Consider the following 18,036-nt stretch of genomic DNA (forward strand, 5'->3'; position numbering starts at 1 on the left):
GCCTCACTGCAGCGTGCAAGGGGCCCCTCCCCCTCAGAGCCATTCCGGGCCAAGAGAGCAAAATGGAGGCAATGCCTGAAATGGCCCGGAATGGCTCTGAAGGGGAGGGTCCGCTTGCACGCTGCAGTGAGGCTCCCTGCAAGACTTAGTGCTTTGCACCCCTGCCTGGCGGGAGCCTGTCAGGCAGCAGACTTGAGTAGTAAGCCAGAGCAAAGAGCCAGACTGTGTAAAATGGGGACGGCCCTCTCCTTTTCCTCTCTGCTTCTTTTTCCAGGACTGGAGCATGAAAAGCCCTTTGCAATCAAGTTGCGCTGCCTCTGGATTTGGCAGAGTCGGAGTCGTGGCTTTTCTGGTGATCCTGCAGTCATTCCTACCCTCCCGTCGGTGGCCAAGACTCCGAAAACCAGGCCTGTGGGTGAGCTTCTGCCACCAGGCCAAGGCGGATGAAGGAAAAGGAGACCAGGAGGTTGGGTGGTTGCCCAGTGATAGGCAGGAAGAACCCCAGGCCCAAACCACGGTCCTCAGCTACTTTCCTCCTGGCTCCCAGTACAGTCTGTCCCCGGGGCTGTGCCCCTTTCTCTGGCAGAGGCCCCCTCAGCCGGAACAAGACCCATCTCCCCACCAGCAGGCAAAACGCTGTAAGATGCTGCTCAGCCTCAGCAGGCAGGAGACTCACTCGGAGGGGGGGAGTGGCAGGAGGAAGGGGGCTGCTGCACAGGGCAAGGTGGGCTTGGAGGGGACTGGGGGGGGAAGGGGGCGGCCTCCCAGGTGTGCGGCCGAGGAGCGAAGGCAGCAGGTGCCCTTCAGCACGCGGGGCCGGAGTGCAGCGGCGGGACTGGCAGGCCTCCGAGTCTTCCCCAGGAAGGGGCAGGAGCGCCTGGGCTCGAGGTGAGCTGGCGGGGGGCGGGGCTAGTCCGGGTCGGGCCAGCTGGGGGAGGCAGAGGCCCCCCCAGCGGGTCGCGGAGAGAGCGGCCTCGAGACCTCCTTTGCGGGCGGTCCTGAGGCGCAGAACTGCTCCTCTGCGGAGGCAGGTGAGGCAGCGCCTCCCGCGGGGACCTGGGAAAAGCGCCCCGGCCCGCGAGAGTCCCGGAGCGCGGCCCCTCCCGCGGGGCGGGCTCCTGCGCCTGACGCGGCCTGCGGGCGAGCTCCCCGGGCGCTGCGGGCGAGGGGGCACCGCGGGGCGGGGCGGGGCGCGGGCGGGGCGGGCGAGCATTTGCATGCGGCTCAGACGGCCCGAGCCGCCTCCGCGCACAGCCGGCGCTCCGAGCGGGAGCAGAAGCGGCAGCCGGAGCAGAGGCGCGGCGCCGGCCATGTCGTCCATCCTGCCGTTCACGCCGCCCATCGTGAAGCGCCTGCTGGGCTGGAAGAAGGGCGAGCAGAACGGGCAGGAGGAGAAGTGGAGCGAGAAGGCGGTCAAGAGCCTGGTGAAGAAGCTCAAGAAGAGCGGCCAGCTGGACGAGCTCGAGCGCGCCATCGCCACGCAGGGCGCGCACACCAAGTGCATCACCATCCCCAGGTAGGGCCCCGCCGAGCGCGCCCCAGGGCGCGGAAGAGCCCAGTCCCCGGGCGAGGGCGCCCTCCCGCCCAGTCCTGCCCCCCCCCCGGGGCTGCCTTCGGAGCAGGCGCGCACAGGATCGGGCCCTCCGTGGCGCCCACTCGCGCAGGCGAGGTCGCGCCGGGCCGGGTGCAGGTTCGGCCCCCGGGCGCCTGCTCAGCAAACTTCCTCGCCTGCGCCCCCCGCCCGCCACGGGGCAGTCTCTGTGCCTGGGGCGCGCGCAGGGCCGCACAGAACACTTTGGGCACGTGCGTGTGCACAGTTTCCAGCGGCTCTCTCTCGGCCCGGCGCTTCCCTCGCAGAGCCGCCAGGGTGGCTCAGCAGGCGCCTCACCCGCCTCGGATCTGCCAGTCGAAACTTGTGTGCGGAGAAGACGCGCAGGGAGCTGCGGTGCCAGCTCAGCCCTGCGAAGCGGCCTGCTGCCAGTGGGGCCCTCGGAGGGGTCTTTCCCAGCCCTGCCTGGGGGGCCTGGATGGGTCCTGTGACCACCTGCGTGGGAAGGCCGTAAGTCCTCCCTGCTCGGCTTTGGCACACTGTGGAGCGAGGGATTGGATCCAGGCCTCCTGAAAGGTCTTGTCGCTCCCCTGCTCCAGCCGCACCTGTGTTCAAGGGCCCCCAGCGACTGCTGCCTGTGAGGGCAGCTGCTTTTCCAAACTTCCAAAAGTCAGTGGGGCCTGTTTGGGCACTTGTGTGAGAGGAGAAAGAGAACGTGCTTTCCACCTAACTGGAAGCAAGTTTTAGCATGACTTATTTCCTGATGGGCTGAATGAAGCATCCCAACTCAGTGAACCACACACAAATATACGTGCCCCCCCAACTGAAAAGGAAGCCTTCTGCAGATCTGTTGGATTTCTGACCAGATAAAAATGGCCAGGCCATTTTGTGCCAAAGTGATGCATCTCTGAGCTTCTTGCCCTGCTTAGGAGCTTCGTGAAGGCAGCTGGCTGGCTGCTGGCAGAATGGTGGGCTGAACCCCCTTCTGGTTGGCCCCAGCAAGGCCCTGCTCATTCTCACCCTCACCCACAGCCTTTCAGAGAGACTGCTGGATATACAGCAAAGTGGATAAGCACCCGTTCAAGCCCACCTATCTAAACTGCAGGAAGCCTGTGTGAATGTGGAATTGTCTCCAGACATTCTGGTGCACATGCATCCATATCTTGTTAGTTTCTCTGTTATATGGGAAAAAACATGAGTGTGAGGCTTTTACTTTGTTCCCAAGGTCCCAGTCTTCTCCCTCTTCCTTACCTGTGCGCAAAAAACCTCCATGTGGATAAATGTATTGCAGCAAATGAGACGTATTTTTGGAACTCCGGGGGGGGGGGGTCTAAGCGTCTGTGACTCTTCCTTGCAAGCAGGGCGGTTGGTGTAGCTGAGCATGGTGCTAAGTGCTAGATGGGCATGGGAGCTCAGCAGTGGTGCTTTGGACATTCATTCTAAAGAAGGTGGCTGAGTGTGATCACGTGCAGCACATTGTGGCCTGTGTTGGCTGTCTGTGTGTAACTTTGTTGTTCCAAAGGTGCCTTTGGGGGGTGGGAGCTGTGTTCACTGTAGTGCTCTGAAAATACTTTGCCATTTTGGTGGGCCGGTGGTGTGTGTGTGTGTGTGCTTTCAAGATACGAGGCGACATTGCTGTGGCTGCCGCTTCATTTTCCTTTTAAAAGAAGGTTAAAGTTCAGGCCGTGCAGCCCAGCAAGCTGTGAAAGAGTGCTCTCCCCTGTTTGTTTTTGTCCCTGCCTCTTGCTTTCCTAACTCTCTCCAAATGTGTGCCTTGGCTGTCAGAATGATTTAGTATGGAGTGGCTGCTTTGCACAAAGAGGCATCTGTTGCACAGTCCTGCTGCGATGTGTGGTTTTGAGAGAGTCGAGGAGAACTGGGAACTGGACGAAGGCTTCCGATGCTCCGTTACTTGGGACGAACTGGGCCTGTGTGCGCGCTCAAGGATTCCGATCTCTACTCTTGGCATACCTGTGGGTGGAAAATGCAACCTTTTGATGCTTAGCTTTGCAGCAGCTCGAGGTCTGTCTTGACTGCCTGCGCGTCTGTAACTGGGAAGGGTTTTTCCATAGATTAGCTTGGCGCGCGCACACACATGTGTGCATACAGACTGTCAGTCTTGGAGGGGCTGGAGGTGGTTTCTGGGCACATACATTGACTGAAGGGGAGCTGGAGTGAGGCTGAAGGGTTGGACTGGACTGTGAGCATTCAGAGATGAATCACAGGGCTTGGTCTGCCGTGCAGAAATTGCCACCTTCAGAAAGATGTTTGTGCTCCACAGTGGTTCCCAGCAAGGGGTGTGTGTGTGTGTGTGTGTGTGTGTGTGTGTGTGTGTGTGTGTGTGTAATTTTCGGTATCAAGTTGCCTTGTGCTGAGTCAGACCGTTATGGTTCCATCTGGCCCAGAGCAGCCTTCCCTGATTGGGATCAGCTCTTGGGGCCTCTGGCAGAGGGAGGTCTTTACCTGCTCCCTGAAATTCTTGAACTGGGATGCCGCCAGATGCCATCAGAAATTGAACCCAAGACTTTGGGCATGCCCAGTAGGTGCCACCCTGCTCATTTTGGGTGCCCCAAAAGTCCTTGAAGGGGGACATGCCTTTTCAGCACCTGTGTGCTGTGTGGGATCCCACATTGTAGCGCAGTGGGGTAGCACCTCCCCTGCATGCAGAGGGGCCCAGGTGCAGTCCTTGCCTGCATCTCCAGGTAGAGCTGGTCTTTAGTCAGAAACTTGGTGAAGAGACTTGGAGCAGTGTCGAACTATGTGGAGGATTCTGTGTCCCTTTTCACAAAATAGGCCATCTTTCTTTCTCCTTTTCTGGCCCCATGCCTCCCCCTTCACCTTTATCTCATTTTTGTTTCCCTCTTTTAGAAAACCCACAAAGATTAAAAGAAATTTTGAAAGCCCAAGTGGTGCCTGTCGTTCTGTGTGACCTGCCTGGGGCTGGCCAGTAACCCAGTTTGGGGACTCCATCTGTGGAAGATCAAGAATTCGGAGTCCCTCCTCCAAGCTGTTCTGACAGAGGGCAGGCAGGCCTTGGCTTTCACCAGAGTGGCCTACGACAGGGCCAGTCTGCTTCTCAAGTGGTGGTTTGCTTCAGTCTTGGGGACTGAGCTGGACTCTCCCTGGCAGGGACACCTTTTCTGTCTTGGGTGGTTCCTTGGCAGAAAGACGTGTATTGCAGCAGCAGCAGGTCCCCCCTGTGGGCTCTTTCCTGCACCTGCAAGTGGCAGAAGGCCTGTGAATTCCTTAGTTGAGGGATGGGGCAATCTTGCTGGTTAGCCTGCAACACCTGAGTGGGGGCGGGGGTGGGAGACAGTAGGTGGGAATTGCCTGGTAGAGTTCTGCAGTAGGTCTGCAAAAAGTGTTGGTTGTTTAACTACAGCTAACAGCCCCCTTCCCCCGCATTAAGCTTGTAAAATGAGGAAAGTTTGGGGGGAAAAAACCTGGAGTGGTTTTGGAGGTAAAAAGAATAATGCCATTCTGGCACTGAACACAGATCCCTGGGCTGAGCACCCATTAAAAAAACACTCTCTTCTTTTATTCTAAGTTCCTTTGGAGCCCCAAGTCCTTCTTTTCCACCTGTCTCCAGCTAGCAGACCTTGGTGTTCTCAAAGAACTGTAGTAGCTTCTGCAGTTTACCTTCACCCCAATATGCGTACCTCCCACCTCCATGGGTCAGTCCATCAGAAGCCAAATGTGTCCCCAGGGAGTTGTGGGCATTTCTGCACGTTGGAAGGTCCAGTGCAGGATCATCCCATGTGAATGAGAGGATCGCAGTAAAAACACACCCTGAAGACTGGGGTGTTGAATGTGCATTTGAAGCGTAACATGTTGACTGGAGCCTAAAAACACTGAAGCTGTGCCATTGGTGCCCTGCCAAATGGGAAGCGACTCTCTGCTATAGTGAGTGCCCCCCCACACAAATGGTCATTTCGAACCCTGTGAAGTGCTGTTAAAACTATTGCTGAATACCGGCTTCTGCAGCATCGAACACGACTCCAGAAGCTAGTGCGTCGCAGGGAATTTAGGGGCTGTTGTGACTTTTAGGGCTAAAATGTGTGTTCCAAGAAGCAGGCGCTTGTTGCTTCCCTGCCACTTCTTTTATTGGAAACTATGGGGAGGGGTCCCCAGCTCTTACCACAGCTAGAATTTGTGATTAAAAAAAAAAAAAAGAGGAAATGCTGCCTGTTTTTCGTAATGGGTCGTTTGACCCCCAACAGCAATTGGGGGAGGGGTGCTTGCAGAAGCACGCTGGCTGAACTAGGTTGTTGAGGATTCATCCCAGTGATCTTTGCTTTGGTTTGAGAAAGGAGTGGGCAGTGTCTGCCTCACCAGCAAAAGTTCACCCACGAATTGGGTGTAGCGCTCTCCGAATACAATGGTCCTCCTTGCTGAAAAAAGCTCTGCGCTTTGGGAATTGCCTGGGGCGCACTCTGGCTTCCTTTATGTGGTTGCCTTTGCAGAGTCATTCTATTGATGTCTGTGGTTAGATAAAGTGGGATAAATGTGTAGCAATGCTGGAGTCTTTGATGAAAAGCTGGCTGTCTCTGTTACCTGCAAGTTATGTGTGATGGAACTTCAGTACTTGTAAACAAGCAGAAACGTCAGAGACTGTTTTAAATGTCTACAATAACAAACCAGGGCAGTGAAGAGAGCAATTTGTTCCTGATGAATAGTGAAAGTACTGACAAATGTTTCCTGGGTGAGTGAGCGTGTTGAATTGGTTCGTGCAAAACTGGACCAAAGGAGCCTTTGCACTGTGGTCTTTAGATTTTGAACTCCAAGGACCCTTTTTCTTCTACATGGACTTTTCTGCCATGGTCATTCTCTGCATCGCAAAAGATCCTGTGACATGTTCTCTGAATCGTCACCCACATGGAGCACCTGCCAGGCTTTGTTGCTGCCCACAGACACATTCTGCAATGCACCCGAAATCCTTCTGCAGCTGTGTTGTGGCTGCCCACCTGGGAAAGTAGTGCTCCCTCTTTTTTTTCCAGTTTGGCAGCTGCCAGTTGATCCTGGCCCTAGCAGAGACCTCCACAGAAAAGTCAAAGCTGGCTAAAGTGAGTATCTGCACTGAAGAAAACAACGCATGAGAAACCACTAACACAAGCAACTTGGGTGGGCTTCCTCATCCAGGATACAGAATAAGAGAAGTGCTCCATTTGTGAGACTCACAGAGGGCTTCCGGATTTTGAGCAGCTGCTCTTCATCTCCAGAGTGATACCTTTTCTCGAGTTGCAGAGCTGAAATCAAGTGCTCAGAAGAAAGCAGGAAGAGCCAGACAGTGCTCTTGTAACCTGCCTGTTCTCCAAAAAAACAGCAGCAAAGGCTAGGGAGATGAGATGGCTTACTGGTCCTTACTCCAGTCCAGGGGTTCTGATGGCTGCTGGCTTCTGAAGCAGGCCTGGTGGAAAGAGCCCCTGAGAGAAATGGCCACGGGGCAGCAAGGATTTTACGGGAGAAGAGCAGGTTCTCATTCTGTCTCTTATGCAAACTTATTAAGCAAGGTGGAAGATTGTTAAGGAGAAACATGCAATGTAAAGAACACACCTAAGAACAGAATTCAAAAATGCCATCTGCACCGTGGGAGGAAGGGAGGGTACATCATCAGGCAAGTGCAGGTTCTTCATTGCATTTGTTTTTCAGCTATATTTCCTGGATGCATGGTTATTGCAGGAAAAATGACCAGGTGTCTTGTGACATCTTTATTGTATCAGAAGGTTAATGGCAGATGCAACTTACATAAAAGCTTCTGCTGCAATAGATCAATTAGCCTTTAAGTGCCGCAAGACCCTTTGTAGTGTTAGCTGCAACAAGACGCTTTGGTAGGTTGACGTTCACCACCACTATCTTAGCAAGGGGGTGGGGTGTCTTCTTTAGGCTTCCTTAAAACATTCATTGCTTCTAGCAGTAGTCAGTTGGTTGGCAACCTTCAGTCTCGAAAGACTATGGTATAAGCCTACAGCACCCGGTATTCCCAGGTGGTCTCCCATCCAAGTACTAACCAGGCCTGACCCTGCTTAGCTTCTGAGATCAGACAAGATCGGGCATGTGCAGGGTAACAGTTACTAGTAGTCAGTTACATGGCGCACAAATTCAGTTTTCGTTGACACTGCTTGTCTCCAGCGTTCTGGGACAAGATCATTCTTGGTCTCTGCTGCTGTGTCCAAGGTTTTTTCTCTTCTATTTGAGGTTCTAGTTGTGTTTTGATCACTTTTGGCTTGGCAGATGTTGCACCTGATTCAATTGTTGTGCTGTTCTTCTCGTGACATCCCAGGAATTGTAGTTCTTGTTTTAAACTCTGAAAAAGCATTCTTGGAACCTTCACTGCTAGGAGCTCTGTGGTGCAGGCTCTGATGAAATGGATGGGTAATGCATGAGGTCACAGCTGTGCTCCTGCACCACTTTTGTTTTGGTGGGATGCACTGCATTTTGCCAACCGAGTGTGCTCCAGATCAGCAGTGCTTGTTTTTTGTTTTTGTTTTTCAGTGCTTTTGAATTGTCCAAGTATTTTTTTTATCTTGCTTGCTTTGAAGTGCTGGATTAAAAGGAATCCTTGTGAAATGAATGTTCTGTTTCAAAGTTGCAGATTGGCAGATAAGGTAGCAGATGGTGAGCAACCACAGTTGTGTATAGTTCCACATTCTGTGAGGCTTGTCTCTGGGAACCATAGCACATGCTTATATCAGTTGCCTGTGGGCTTGTGTGAACATGTAAACGAGAGTCTAGTAAATGACATTCTTGTGCTCAGTAGTGGTCAGCCATGTCTCTGTCACTTCAGAGCACTGGAAAGAATCAACCTGGGTCTTGTTCGCCACTATACTGCCTCTGCAAGAGTAGTGCATGTGCAGCTACTGTACACAGAGTCCAGTCACTGGCCCTTTCAGCCCAATGTAGGCCCTAGACAGCAATTCCTGGCTGCCCCAGGCAAAGCATGGCTGGCCTTCGTCCTGCTACCAGAGTCCCTTGTCGGTACAGAGGCTGGGGCTGACTGTGGGACTTCTAGCACTGAGCTACCTCAAATCCCTCTCTGGTAAGAGACTTGCACGTTCTACCTTCACCCCCTCCGTCTTCTCCCTTGTGCCTAACTCTGGCTTGTGAGCTCTTCACAGCAGGGACCTGCCCTGTCTTGGAACATGGATGGCACCACAGTATATAAATAAGTAGCAGTTTCAGGAGTGCAATTTTCAGCAGAGGCAGAGTGGGAAAGGGTTAAGTGCCCCCTCTCGCACAGTACCGACCCAATTCTGATTGTGCCCCTTTGCACTCTTTTTTTGTTTCAAGTGTTCAGGGACGGACTTTGCATTTAATGTAATGTGTGGTTTGGCCCTCATTTAGACTGTTGAAGCAGAGAAAACTGGGGAGGAGAGCCTGAGTGGATGTGAGTGTAAAGGAAGCATGATTCTGGCACTGCAAATCCGTTCCTGGGCTGTGCCTGCATCTTAATCCTGAATGATACCTGCCCTCTGAGTCATGATTTTGTAACCAGTTCTGCTGGAGCTCTCATAACAAAAACAAGGTAGACCAGAATTGAAGCCTACCCATCCCTGGTCCAGTGATTGTCCCAGGACACCCGGGTTCAGTTTCCATTTTGACTGTGGACTTGCATGGGATCTGTAGGCAACTTGTGGGCTTTTCAGCCAGGGTTCTGGAACCCTCAAAGAGGAAGAGTAGCATGCCCTTGTATTGCAGTGGGCGTCTTTGCAAGGCTGAGTAAGTGAACCGCTGGCAAATTGCTGGCAAAAGCAGTGCGTTAAAACCATGTGGAAAGGAAAGGGGATGAGCCCAGGCTGTGCTTGGATCAAAGAGCTTTCTCCCCACTTACAAATTGGTCTAACTATTGGTTGATGATTCTGCTTCCAGAATCTGCTTCTAAGAGTCACCAAATGGTGGCAAGTCAGCTGACTTGAGTTGTAGTTGAAAACTTCCTTTTAAACAAGAGGCCTGTGCCGCCTCTCGGCATGCGTCTACATTCCAGAGATGCTCACTGGTAGCCCTTAACCAGGCTCCATGCTATGCACACACTCCCCTCTGTGCGCTGCTGTTTTCACACCCAGAGTGTTTTGACGGCTTTCCTCTGCATCCATGCTCTGCTCTGGGGCTGTTCAGTTGCAGGAAAAGGCCATGCTTTGGCATTCTTCTACTTCATTGATTTTATCCAGGGTCACATATGGGGCTGTCCTGCTCTGCCCTTTGAGAAAAGCTGCTTCCCGGCTGCAAACTGGGTGTATTAATGCTTCCCCTATAGGGTTGTGTTGTGTTGATGCTGTCCTGACAACATGCGAAGCACTCTGAGCACTCGAAAAGCACTCTAAACAAATGCTGTATGTTGTTGTTCTTGCCCACTAACCTTTATGACTGGAAGTGAATTTGCACTCGCGTCGTCCGGGTCCTATCCTGCATGCTGGTTCTTTGCATCAGTGGTCCCCATGGAAGTGTCCCAGGGTATTCCCAAGGAGAGTGGCAGTTGGCTTCTTTGATGAAGCAACTGTCTGCCCACGGCTGCTGCACTTCAGGATGGCCTGCGGACATCTGAGCACCACTACTTCAGGCCATTTGAATACACAAAGGTTGAATACACAAAGTTTGCAGGTGAGAAACCTGCAGGCTGAGAGAGGAGCAGTGATGAGCACAAGGGCCATTGTTAAGGCACTGAAAAGTCCCATTTTATAACTGGAAAACTCTTGATGCAGAGATGCAGCTTGCAGATGGCCCTGAGGAATGCGTGTGCCTGGGGGTGCAGCCTCTTTCTTCTTGTTAAGCCATGGCAAATCAGAAACCCTCCCCCCTGCTACTCTGCTGCAACCTCAGTGGCGAGGCCCAGCAGTGTCTGAGTGCAGTGCCTGCCTAAAACGAGCCCCCGACTCTTTTTCTCTAGCACTCTGGGTTCTTTCATGGCGGACAGTGTTCCCGGAAGGCAGAGTGCTTGAAACTCACTGAGTACTGCTGGTACATTCTGGCTGCTAAATGTTTCTCTGCTGGCAAGTAGCAGTTCATGTGTGTTGCATACAGTGAATTGTCTCTCTAGAGAAGTTTGGCCGTCTGGGTGGAACGTGATGTGAAACCAAGGAAGAAAAACACACCCCTCTCCCCCACCCCCAGAATTTTCTGGGCAAAAGGTATTCCGTTTCCTGTAAGTTCCTGCCCACTTCTTTGAATTCCTAATTTTTTATTTTTAAACACACACATACAGAGTCTCTTTCTTTCCATCCCTCCGTGTGCTTTACTCTTCAGGGGTGCCAGTCTGGGAAAAGCCAGGTGGCCAGGCCAAGCTGTGGTTTGAAATAGGAGTTCTGTAGTCTCGTACATTCCAGAGTCCGGCTTTAAAACTCCTGGTTGTGACAGTGTCTGCAAAACAGGATTCCAGTATGCTATGAACGAAATACATAAAAGCGGCACTGGTTATGGTGGTCTGTTGCAGACATACAGGTTTTCTCTATATTTAGGCTGGCATGTAGGGCCTGTGTGGGGAAGGGGAGTGGAGTTCAGCTATTTTAGAGTTCAGAGAAACCAGTGCGGACGTAGGGAGAGCTAGGATTTTACATCTAGGATCTCCCAGCTGAGTGTCCAGTGAGCTACGTATTGGGCGCTCTGCCTAAGGGCCCCCTGTGTTAGCGTAATCTAGTCTTGTCAGAGACACACTGCAACACTTCACAAAGGACACCTAATGTCATATTGCAGGGCTTATAGAGAACAGCAATAATTATAATTTTCTTTTTAATTCTTAGAAAGTCAGTCATCTTTGTTTATACTGTTTACATTTGAAATTTTTTTTACTATACTTGAATTGTGTAATATATTAATTATCGAACAGCAAAAAAATTCATTTCTCTGAAAGAATTGAAAAATCTGTAAATATACACATAACGTGTATTTTTTAAGGATTCTGTGGTTCCTGTAAATGTGAGTAAACAAACTAAGGGCACAGTCCTAGCCAACTTTCTAGCACTGAGCTGGCTGCAGTGCAGCCCCAAGGTAAGGTAACAAACCTATCCTTGCCTTGAGGAGGGCCCCTTGGCTGCCTCTCCACTGCACACCCTAATGGCACAGCTATATCAGTGCTGGAAAGTTGGTTAGGATTGCGCCCTAAAAGACATTGGAATGCAATATTTACGTGGCCGTAAGAAGAGAGCTGTAGCCAAGGCAAAGAAGGCCGAAGATATGTAAGAGATTCAGAGTCTATAGTAAATTTTATTTATATCTCTAGGATTCTACAGACCTTGGCATGAACCTGGGGCCCTGCAGCTCCTCAGCCCTGCCTGTGGGTCTTTCTCACAAGTGCTTCCATGTGCATGTCCAGGAGGGTGTGGTATGCACAGAGGCGCTTGGAGAAATGCTCTGCCCAGCAGCAACTTGATGCTTGCCTCTCCCTCTGGTTTTCTGCTGCTCCTGTGCTCTTCCTCTACCGACTGTTGCCAGGAGGCGTGGTCACCTGGACATGTTGTCTTTTAGTAGTCTGTTTCTCTTACTTGCACACCCTGCCTTGGGTGTGGTTCCAAGCTGACAAAACACCTTGCCTCAAGGTAACCATGCTTGGTTAAACCTTCTTGATCCTAATCCTGGAGAACGCCCAGCTGTGCAAGTTAAAGGGCCCCCCAGCATTTGTTTGTTGTGAAGTGATTCACTTTTTAATATCTTGGAGAACTTCCCATCAGTGATGCAGAAAGCTGTATAAGGGCTGAGTCACTTGCTACTTTTGCTGAGTCGTCTTCCGCTTGAGTCACGCCTTGGGTCCCTGATTGACCAGAACCCATCTAAACTTGAGGAGAGCCCTTGCTGTGGAGCACTGATAGTAGTGCTATCTACTGATAGTAGTGGTAGTAAGGAATTTGCTGCCTCTGGGTTGGGCCTTGCTGCATGCTGGAGCCAAATGTGGTGGCGCTCCAGGGCTGCCCCTTCCATAGATTTCTGCTTGGGAGAGGCTGTTTGTTGTAGTTAAAAATGTTTGTTTCTGCACTCGGTCGTATGCTGTTGTAAACCTCCTTGAGCTTTCTAGATTGAGATGGATAACAAATCTGGATGAACAAAAGCTGCAGGTTACGCAAGAGCCAGTTCGCAGGGAGATAGTAGCATAAGTGCCAGCGTGGTGCTTGGGTGAGGGGTGATCCTGGTTCCAATTCCTGCTGGGCTTAGACCAGTCACAGTCTCTTAACCCAGCCTGAGGGTTAGGGTGTTTCTGAGGATCAAATGGGAGGGCATCTGTGAAGAAAGGTCTGCTACGCTATTCTGAGTGCATTGGGTGAAGGGGCGGGGTATGGATGCAGAAGCCCACATGGTGACTGGACAGACTTCAGGACATTTTGATGAAAGGACAACCTCGGATCCTTTTTATGTTGGGAGTCCTGGATGCTCTCAGGCTCCTGACTCTTGCTGAGAAAGGATATAGCCTCAGTCCCTACCTGATCTCCCAGCAGCTTGAGGATTATGGAAGAAAGAAAGAGCTCCAAGTATCCTTTGCTTGTCAATGTCCACCTCATGGTCTTGTTGGAGGCAGTTTCTGGTTCCTTGTGGAGGGCCTTGAGTGTGCCTTTCCTAGGTGAATTTAGGACAGGCGCATCCTGCACCAACCCAGTCAAAACATGGTTCAGAGTCCTGACCTGAAGGCAGCAAAAACATGCCTGAGCAAGCTTTGTGTGGTATGGAGTCACTTCAGCAGCTCCGAGGTTCTCTTCACCTGCAGTGGGATGTTTGCTTTTAACTTAAGCAAAGTATGTCACAGTAATGTAAAGGAAGAAGTGATCTTTTTTTTTTGAAATGTCCTTTGCATGTGTGTTTTTTTTAACTTTAAAAAATAATAGATGTACTACATTTATATTGTAGTGAAGAGCCATGTGCATCAAGACTGTGCTTGCACTGTGGCTCCATGACTGATTGGGAGAGTTGGCTGCCCTGATGGTCTGCAGTGTTGGTTAATGGGCAAATATTTGCCAATATGCTTGGCCAGATTTAGTCCTGGTCTTCACCTGCGGCAGCAGGAGGTGGTAGAATGGAATGTATCGTTTCAGACTGCCAGTGGAGGGGATGCCATTTTTGATGTTTCTTTGATTAAAAAACAAAATGTTGCTTTGCAGATACAAAACTAGCACATTCTAGTGTAGCGTACACTTTGTTGTGCTAGTTTTCTAATTTCAGGGAGTTGGTATCTCATGCCATTAATTTGAATAGGTATAGTCACTATTTTATCTGGTAGGGATTTTAAATTCTACATGGAATTCTTGAGGAATGGATTGCTGGCAATTAATAGCCCTTTAGCCACCCCACCCCCCCGCTATTTTCAGTTTTTGTTTGTGTGTATAAAAAGCCTCTGTGAGCAGAGGATAAGCTTCCGTGCATGTGATGGAGTCAAGTCCACAGTAGTTTGTGCAGCAAGTCATGCGTTGTCTTTCAGGTGCCACAAGCTGTTTCTGTCTTCTAGTTGGGGCTCTTTCCTCTTGGTTCAGGGTCTTCTTTGCATTCAGTTCAGTGTTGCAGCTGACTGGGCCTTGTCTACGTCTGCCACAGCTGGAGGTGCAAAAGTAACCCTTTTTGAAGGGGGTGTGTGTGTGTGTGGGCCAGGCCTTGTTCAAACTGAGCAAAACGCTTGCTAGCCAATTAGTTTTTTGGATGCTGGGATGCCAGCCCAAGACTGCAGCTGGATCAATGCAGGGCTGAGCGGGTGGTGTCACAAGAGAACAACACAACACAGAAGTCCCCCATTGCTGTGCATACAGAATGCAGGCTGCAAACCATTAACTAATAGTGTCATCTTGTTTTGATAACTTTCCATTTTGTTTGAAAACAAATAAAATGAAATGATGCCCATATTTGCACTGGTCTCTTAGCAACTTCACTACTTCTCAAGTACTTTGGAAAGGTTTTACGATCAATCCTCTAGAACAGTGGTTTCCAAAGTGTGGGTCAGAACCCACTGGTGGGTCACGACCTGATCTTTGGTGGGTTGCTAAAGAGTTGTGGAAAGATCAGATGACTAATTGCCTCAAGCCCCGAGATCTCCGTTTTTTTTTATAGATCTCCTTTTTAAAAGTCTGGTAAACCTAGGTGAGTCCTGATAGAGCGTTGTTTTAAAAAGTGGGTCCTGGAGTTAAAAAGCTTTGGGAACCACTGCTGTAGAAAACGAGAGTAGCTATTTTCATGTTGTGTGCAAAGTTTATGTGAGTCCCATTTCCCAGGATCCTCGATGCTGTCTTACCTTCTCTTCTCTGCTGCGTCATTGAACCTGTGCAAGTAAGACTGGGTTGGGAAAATTCATGCCCTCGGCCGTGCTAGGACTATTGTGTCTTCACCAGATACGGTCTTTGCAGATGTTCCCAACATGATGATGGTGTAGTCTTCTGAGAATGCTGTGAATTCCCTGGGTTGGGAGTCATTCATCTCAATGGGCTTGAACTGGCTTACAGTTGTAGTGTAAACATGCCTGTTGCTCAGCATTTCCTGCCCTCACCTCCTCTGTGGAACCCCCCCTTGCTTGTGTAGCTTATGGGTTCATCGGAGGCAGTCTTTCCTCCCCCCCCCACCTACATGTAAATGCATCTTCGCTTCCATCTTCCCCCAACCTAAATACAGTTAGCAGAATTCTTGCCAGGAAGGATAGATGGATAGAGAGAACTTGTGGAGAAACCATGTTGTCTTTCAGAAAACCTGCTCAGTGCCTAGTATAACAAAAGTACAGTATATAAATATTGCAAACAGGCATTACTTTTTTTTAGGGTGATGACTGAATTAGGATTTTCATTTGTCCCATCAGTCAGATGGGGAACATATTAATCATCCTGTGCCTCTGCCAGAGAAACCCCTCCAGCGGGTGACTTTTGCTACCATGGTTTTGTCGGCAGATGGCAACTCCTGAAGTTGAAATTACCTGGCAGCTGACCATATTTGCAGTGTCATTAATTGCCATTCAGACTGCAGGAGTGCAAAGATCTCTGTGGTGGCTTCTGAAACTTTTCTTTGTCATCCAAACTCGTTGCTAGAGGAGATTGTCACTTCCTGTGTTGCAGATGGATAGTTGAGTCGGAGGTCCTCCAGTCTGGTGCTGGTTGAGCTGGGAGTTGAAACCAGGCTCCCCGAATGCAAGGGTGATGCTTGCATTGGCCTACCTGGGTGCTTAGTTTTAGAGGCAGTCAGTCCTTTCAGGGGCCGGCAGTGTGGTCAGGCCTTGCGGACTTGACTCTGCCTGATTCCTGTGTCTGTGATGGCCACTTTCTGGAATATCCTGTTGCAGGATGAGGAGCCTGGACATGGGGAGTTCTAAGAAATGCAAAATTACCTCCTGCAGACACTAATGGGCTTGATCAAAAATGTTCATGGAATTCTGTGCTTGGTGGGCTAACTATGCAAAGTGTTCTTTGTCTCCCACCACCTATCTTTGCCCTGGTGCAAGCTCCCAAGAAGGAAGAGCCCTGCTGGATCAGACCAATGGGTCCTGTCTGATTCAGAGTTCTGTGTTCCACAGTGGCCAACCAAATGCCTTTGGAAGCAGGCTTTGAAAGCTGCTGTTCCCTCTCCCCAGCATCTGGTGTTCAGAGCTTGGTTCTGTTCCATGAAGGTCTTGGGGTGTGTGTGTGTGTGTGTGTTTAAATGCATTAGCAATACATTTTGAAATGCATTAAGGCTTCCAAACTGTAAGCCGTGGCTCCCCAGGAAGCTGTAGAAACCAGCCAGCGAAGCCACGGAATCCTTGTAAAAAACCTGCCTCCCTATGCAATGTGTAGGATTGTAGCCCTAATGGGAAGCTGTGACCAGTGGCCCTAGCAGGTTAAGGCAACTGCGAGCTGAAAATTTTGGGAACCACTGCATTAGAGCATGTTTGGGAAAGTTTCGTCAAAGCTCTCTGTGGTGCTACTCTTGAGTGAATAACTGGTGCTGGATCCCTCCTGAGGCTATGCCACCCAGTTTGTTGTTGGGTTAGTCCTTGTTGGGCAGAGCAGCCGGCGGGTGGGAGTGAAAGTGGTGGGTGAAGAGGCTCCCCCCTCACTGTTCTCCGGCAACTGACAGTACCAGGCTGAGCCCCGACAGATGCTGTGGGATCATTGGAGACATTTTTGATTGTGTAGTAGAAGGAAAAAGAAATCTCGGGACTAGGTGTTTGCAGTCTCCGGAATAGTAATAGCACATGTTCTGAAGGTCCTGCCATTGGCCTTCCCTTTTCAATTAAGGAAAGTACAGAGCACAGCCTTCTTATCTCTGCTCGGGAGTGGAGTGGACCAAGTGGACATTGAGGGAATTTCCTCCCTTGCTCATAATCCAGGGACTTGGGCCCATGCACTTGGTGATCTGTTGATTGGTTGGGCAAGAGGAAGTTGTTCCTCACACAAGGGAGCATTAATGGATGGAGTTAGGAGTGGCAGGATGTGGGGATGGGGAAAGAGATCTCGCAATGGGGGCAGTTATAGCTGGGGGGTCCCTCCCTGTCCAACGGCAGCCACCCTCCAAACTCTGGTTCTGAAGAGGGCTTTCGTGCTCTTCTTGTTCACCACCAGGTGGGTCTTGCAGTGGGCTACCCTTGAGTTCTTTGGAATTTGCACCATGCCATTTGCACCATGACAAGAAAGACATCAAGATGCAAAATGTGCAGGGTTCGGGGGGGGGGGGTTAAGGAATGGGGAAAGTGCAAGTAGAACTGCAACCTGCAGACTCCTCTTCCCTCCTGAGCACCCCTAACATCTTCCACTGTATCCCTTGGAGGAAGCTTGAATTGTCGTCGGCCCCTCTGGGTACTTGTCTTGCTTGAAAAGTGGGGTACAAATATACGGCATGAAACTAGCAGCAACTGCAGCCGGACTCCTGCTGTTCTTGGTGCCTTGTCTCCTGCGGGCGTCTTTCTTGCAGCTGTCGTGTCTTTCAGTCTTCCTGGTCACAGTTGAGGCTCTTCCTTTCATTCAGGTGCCTTCTCTTCACACTGTCCCCAGCAGCTCTCCCTCCATGCTCATCGTCCTCGTCATCCTCGGCTCCACGTTGGCTCCCCTCAGTGCAGAGGGGCCTGCAGTGCCGTGTGCAAGAACTGTGAGGCCTTCTCTCTTCCCAGCAGCCTGCCTAGGTTGGTCAGAGTTTGTTTTTCCTCCATTGCCTGTTGTTACAGTCTCAAGTGTCTCTCCTGGCCCCGGTCAGCTCCGTGTGCTGTCAAGAGTAGAAGCAGCAGCCCTGGCTTGGGTTGCAGAGGCGTCTTGAGAATGTGTGCTTAGAAACGTACTGTATTTATTAAAACTCTTTGGCTGCCTTCCCAAAGTTCAAGGCAAGTTACGTACCAGAGTAAGCACAAACGTAAAACGACCAGTTCAGCAACTGGAGAAATAGCACTAGAAAAGGAGAACCACCAGCTGTGCCAAAAGCTGAAAGATGTGTCTTGCACCCTTTACAAAAGTGGGGGGGGGGGAAGGGTCCACTCAGGAAGGGGGTCCTTCCATAGGCCTTGGGCAATGAGCATGGAGACCCGGCTTCTGCCTGCAGCAGTTCTCCCTTTGCACAGAAAGAGCATTCAGAACAGG

The 18,036-nt window shown here is 50.8% G+C and overlaps 1 protein-coding gene and 1 pseudogene across 1 annotated transcript in view; one reads left to right on the plus strand and one right to left on the minus strand.

Moving 5' to 3' along the window:
• Nucleotides 1-1,261: 1,261 nt before the first annotated feature.
• Nucleotides 1,262-18,036, plus strand: part of SMAD3 (SMAD family member 3) — a 58,695-nt gene continuing 41,920 nt past the window's right edge. Inside the window, exon 1 of the mRNA XM_066635118.1 lies at nt 1,262-1,516. Within this exon, the coding sequence (XP_066491215.1) occupies nt 1,311-1,516 (206 nt within the window). The 5' untranslated portion in view covers nt 1,262-1,310. The remainder of the gene's footprint in view (nt 1,517-18,036) is intronic.
• On the minus strand, nt 7,509-7,629 carry LOC136659676 (5S ribosomal RNA; annotated as a pseudogene).

The sequence above is a fragment of the Tiliqua scincoides genome, chromosome 8 (genome assembly GCF_035046505.1).
Source record: "Tiliqua scincoides isolate rTilSci1 chromosome 8, rTilSci1.hap2, whole genome shotgun sequence".
Taxonomy (NCBI): domain Eukaryota; kingdom Metazoa; phylum Chordata; class Lepidosauria; order Squamata; family Scincidae; genus Tiliqua; species Tiliqua scincoides.